Source organism: Myotis davidii, unplaced genomic scaffold (assembly GCF_000327345.1).
Source record: "Myotis davidii unplaced genomic scaffold, ASM32734v1 scaffold1274, whole genome shotgun sequence".
NCBI classification, from domain to species: Eukaryota; Metazoa; Chordata; class Mammalia; order Chiroptera; family Vespertilionidae; genus Myotis; species Myotis davidii.
In genome coordinates this window covers 36,136-41,374 of record NW_006285119.1, presented here as the reverse complement: position 1 = coordinate 41,374, position 5,239 = coordinate 36,136, and the positions used below count along the sequence as shown (strand labels likewise).

The following is a 5,239-nucleotide window of genomic DNA, read 5'->3' as shown; positions in this document are numbered from 1 at the left end:
GTGGCTGGGGGCTGTGGCCAGCCTGCAAATAGCCATCAGCCCCTCACCCAGAATGGCCACACCCTCATGGGGTGAGGGTCCCTACTGGAGGGCTTGGTCAGCCTGAAAACAGCCATCAGCCCCTCACCCAGACTGGCCAGGGACCCCAGCAGTAACCTCCACCCTGAAGGGCGTGTGGCCAGCCTGCAAACAGCCATCAGTCCCTCACATGGGCTGGCAAGGCACCCCAGCAGGGACCCCCACCCTGAAGGGGCTGTGGCCAGCCTGCAAACAGCCATCAGCCTCTCACTCAGAATGGCTAGGCACCCCAGCAGGAAACGCCCCCCCCCTGAAGAGGGTGTGGCCATCCTGAAAACCGCCCTCAGCCCTTCACCCAGGCTGGCCAGGCACCCCAGCAGGACCCTCCTTCCTGAAGAGGATATGGCCAGTCTGAAAACGGCCTTCAGCCCCTCACCCAGGCAGGCCAGGCACCCCAGTGGGACCCCACCCTGATCCGGACACTCTTCAGGCAAACCAGCTGGCCCCCACCCATGCACCAGGCCTCTATCCTATATAATAAAAGGGTAATATGCAAATTGACCCTAACAGCAAAGTGACTGGGAATCACTGGTCACTATGACACACACTGACCACCAGGGGCAGATGCTCAATGCAGGAGCTGCCCCCTGGTGGTCAGTGTGCTCCCACAGGGGGAGCTCTGCTCAGCCACAAGCCAGGCTGATGACTGCCAGTGCAGCAGTGGTGGTGGGAGCCTCTCCCGCCTCCTCAGCAGCGCTAAGGATGTCCAACTGCAGCTAGGCCTGCTCCCCGCTGGCAAGTGGACATCCCCCGAGGGCTCCCAGGCTGCCAGAGGGATGTTTGACTGCCAGCTTAGGCCCAATCCCCTGGGGAGCAGACCTAAGCCAGCAGGTGGTCATTCTCCGAGGGTTCCCCGACTGCGAGAGGGCTCAGGCCGGGCTGAGGGATCCTCCCGAGTGCACAAATTTTTGTGCACCAGGCCTCTAGTCTATATAATAACAGCCTAAGTGACCGTTATGGTGGAACAACCAGAATGACCAGTCCCTATGATGCGCACTGACCACCAGGGGGCAGACGCTCAATGCAGAAGCTGCCCCCTGGTGGTCAGTGTGCTCCCATTGGGCGAGCGCCTCTCAGCCAGAAGCTGAGCTCATGGCTGGCTAGCACAGCAGCAGTGGCGTTAGCCTCTCCCGCCTCCACAACAGCACTAAGGAGCAGCAAGCCAAGCAGTAAGGAGCAGTGAACAGGAGGGCGGTAAGGACTGAGGGTTCCAGGACTGCGAAAGGGTGTAGGTGGGGCTGAGGGACACCCCCCACCCAGTGCATGAATTTCATGCACTGGGCCTCTAGGATTCAATTAAAAATCAAGTGTATCCTTATATCTTAGTATATGTAGTTTTTCTCCTATTTTAAGGATTTTAAAATGCCACTTTTTCATTTAAAAATACCAACAGATCACCTTAAATGCTTGCTCACTTTTTAAAATGCTTGCTCAGTTTGAGAAAAATCATTGTTCTCTCAGTATTCCAAGTTATTTTAGAACCATCAGATGGGAAATCATCTTCCAGTAGTTCACATTTTATAAGCTCCTGGATTGATGTCATGTGTGGTGATCATGTTGCCTGCTGCAAAGTTTGTTAGTAAAAGAAATTTAGCTTAACTAGTGGTTTTATAGTTTTATTATAAAGAAATAAAAGGAAGGCTAGAAGAGAAGAGATGGAAAGAGAAGGAGAGAAGGGGGTAAAGAATAAAGGAAAAAAAGATGGGAGAGTAAAGAAAGAGAAATTGACAAGCAGAGCTTTAGGAGGCAAAGCTTGAGTTGTCAAGCAACAGAGAGACTATGTTGATAAACGATACATGAGGCAGGATGCACAGAAAGTTCCTGAATTCTTTAGAGACATACAAAAGTAGAGTTTTCAATGAAAATCTGGCCTTTCAGAATATTATAAAGGAAAGTTTTAAAAACCTGTTTCTCAAGCATAGCTAATGAGGGATAGACTCTAGATCAGGTAAAACTCATGACCAAATTGGAGTATAGTACAGTGATCAAACTGATATGCGTCTCAGGTAGTTTTCTATTTTTCTCACATTAAATTTTAAAACATTAATTTTTATTTTAATGCCAATATTTAATCCTTTGCAAAATCCTAAATTTCTTCAGATTAGTTATTCACTTCAATTTCTTAGAGAGGCCCAGAAATATATCAAAGTGGTCTATATGAGAAGATATCTTGGGCATACCTTATAAACATTTTATTTATTTTTTTAAGTCTATGAATGGTATATGGTTATAATTTAAGGATACACTTACAAATACTGATGATGAATTCTCAGAATTTATTTTACTGATATAAGTTTGTGATATTGGGAAAAATCCCTGCTGTAATAGAAAGTTCATGACTTTTGGTGCAAGTCACACAATTCTGGGTTCAAAGTCTAGTAATGACACTTATTTGTTTAATAGTTGTAGGTGAATCACTGAGACTGTGTAGAACCATTTTTAGATTTTCTTTTTTTTTTTTTTACATGTAGATCTAATAATTCTCTTCATTATTAAGAGGATTTAGATGCACATATAGTTTGACATAGTGATAGTTATTATTATTATTACTAGAGGCCCAGTACAGGGATTCGTGCACCAGTGGGTCCCTCGGCCTGGCCTGCACCCTCTCGCAATCTGGGACCCCTCGGGGGATGTTAGATAGCTGGTTTCAGCCTGATTCCTGCAGGCCCGATTTAGACAGGAAGGAGTCCCATCCCCACAGGCCTGATCCCTATAGGCCCAATCCAGAGAGGAGGGAGCCTAATCCCCACAGGGTATGGAGCCCGATCCTGTGCATTGAGTATCTGTCCCCTGGTGGTCAGTGCGCATCATAGTGACTGGTTGATTGGTTGTTTGGTAGTTCGGTCACTTAGGCTTTTATATATAGAAAAGATCATTTGGTTCTCCACAATCTTGTGATTTAGTAACTAAAAGCACATGTGTTCTCTTTATTTCCATACTTAGTTGGGGTATTTTTTGGTTATTTTCTGTGAAATCTTGCATATCATATGATTTTGAAGATATTCCATTTTCTTGTCTATGTAAAAAAACTGTTTTAGCTATGCATGTATTTTAAACTTCACAAAAATAAGTCATTATCTTTATTTAGTAATGATATTTTTTCATGAGGGAATGGGGATCTTAGTACAGAATACTATGAATAGGCAGACTATTTCTCAAACTACCTAAAACAGTGTTTTTAAACTGTTTTGACTGAGACCCATAGGGAGAAATATATTTTGCATTGCAATCCAGCACACACACTAAAACATACTCACTTATATATAAGTGAAACGAGGAACTGTGCAATGTACTATGGTATTTTATTTTAAAATCCCCTCTCAATTGATTTCATGACTCACTTAAACACCATGGCTTACAATTTGAAAAATACTGTTCTAAAGGACACAGAACAGAATATCATTCAGTATTGGTCATTACATGTAATGTAGAGATGATTTATAAATGTGTTTTGGCTGAACCAATATTTCAACCTTGATATAAATGTTTTAGAATTATTTCAAAAGCACACAATCTCAAGAGTTTGAAATTGTTCCATCAAAAGCAAATGTAATAAGAAAATGGTTTATTTTCTTTATGGTTTTTAAACATTTATTGATGCAACACAAAAATGCTTTTTTGTTTCTCTTTTGACAGATTGGCTATTTGATCTCCTTAAGACTTTTTATATATTTCCTGTATGGTCACCTAGAAAGTTTTAAAGAACACTTACTTAGACTTCAACCATTTTTATACGGTAGACTATCTCTTATTTTCTACACTTATGAATGTTTTATGTTATATTTTGTGAAGCTCAGACTATAAAGAGCATAAGCTGTGTATTTCATGAAAGATGATGGGTACAGTTTCTGGACCAGGTTGCATGTGTTTTTACTTTTAACTTTTCTACTTAGCTACTTCTACCACCTTGTCTGACTCATTTTCCTTATATGTAATAGTCGCTACTTCTCTAGATTGTAAGGAAGTAAAAATATTTCAGTAAGGTAACTCTAGTGATGATGGGGGTGCTGGATTGGAGTAAGGACTGAGCGGATGCGGAGGTCAATTAGCTATGATATCAGTACAGGCAAGAGATGTTAAATACAATTAAAATGAGAATAGGATTCAGTAAAGTAGTCTTAAAAAAGACACTGGACTTAAGTGATGTGTTGGATCTAGGCAATATATAAGAGAAAGCAAGGAATTCAAGAGGAACCCTAAGTTTTACATGTTGATTAATAGGCTCGAGATAATGATGTTTTAAACTGAGAAAATTTTGTAGAAACATTGGACATGTTGAATTTGAAGGTCACTTACGTATATATATCAAGCTAGCAGTTAGAAACACAGGATTGGAACTAGAGCAACACATGAAGCCTAGATTCCCTTATTTCATGGATATTAACATGGATGAATTGACCGTCTTCCATGTTAATGTGGCTGAGACAACCTGAGGGTGGGAGATGGTGGTGGGTATAAATTAATTATAGAAATAAAGTCTTGGTATCATAACCATCTAATAGATCATTGGAATAACAGACATCAGTAACAATAAACTGAGGGAAATAGGAAGAGAGAAATGACATAGAAATCCAAAGAGATTTGAATTTAAGATTTTGGTTTAAGATCAACATTATTAAGAGTTGTAGAAGTATTAAGTAGCTGGAGGATTGAAAGTGATGATGGGTTTCTACAACCAGAAAGCCACTGTTGATCTTGGGAGCTTCCTGAGTGGAGACGTGAAAGCAACATTCAGACTGACTGTAAACAACGAGTGAAGGGAAAATTTAAGTATAAGACAGAGATGGTGAGCTATTTAAAAAAGCTTAGCTATGAAAGAAAGGAGAAATGTGTCAGTAATTCAGATGAAAAAAAGACAGGGTCAAAAGAAGATTAGTATATCCTATCTAATAAAAGACAAAAAGGGTAATTAACCTTACCTCCGCTACGCTTCCCATTGGGTAATCAGGGCAATATGCAAATTAACTGCCAAATAAGATGGCAGCTGGCAGCCACGCAACTGAAGCGAGCAGGAGGCTTGCTTGCTCCAGTGATGGAGGAAACCAAGGTTTCCTGCCTGCCGTGGCCCGGCTCTGAGCTCTGGAAGCAACAATGTTTCAATTATAGAAGGTAAACAAACCCCAGATACCTGCTTTCAGCTGGCCGCGGACTCAGACCC

General features: G+C 41.8%; 1 protein-coding gene across 1 annotated transcript in view; it reads left to right on the top strand.

Moving 5' to 3' along the window:
- The window catches only part of LOC102761544 (transmembrane protein 232), a gene marked incomplete at its 5' end in the record, with an annotated part of 36,525 nt that overhangs the window by 5,415 nt on the left and 25,871 nt on the right, over window positions 1–5,239 (top strand). Inside the window, one exon of the mRNA XM_015558685.1 lies at window positions 3,718–3,817. Coding sequence (XP_015414171.1) covers window positions 3,718–3,817 — 100 coding nt within the window. The remainder of the gene's footprint in view (window positions 1–3,717; window positions 3,818–5,239) is intronic.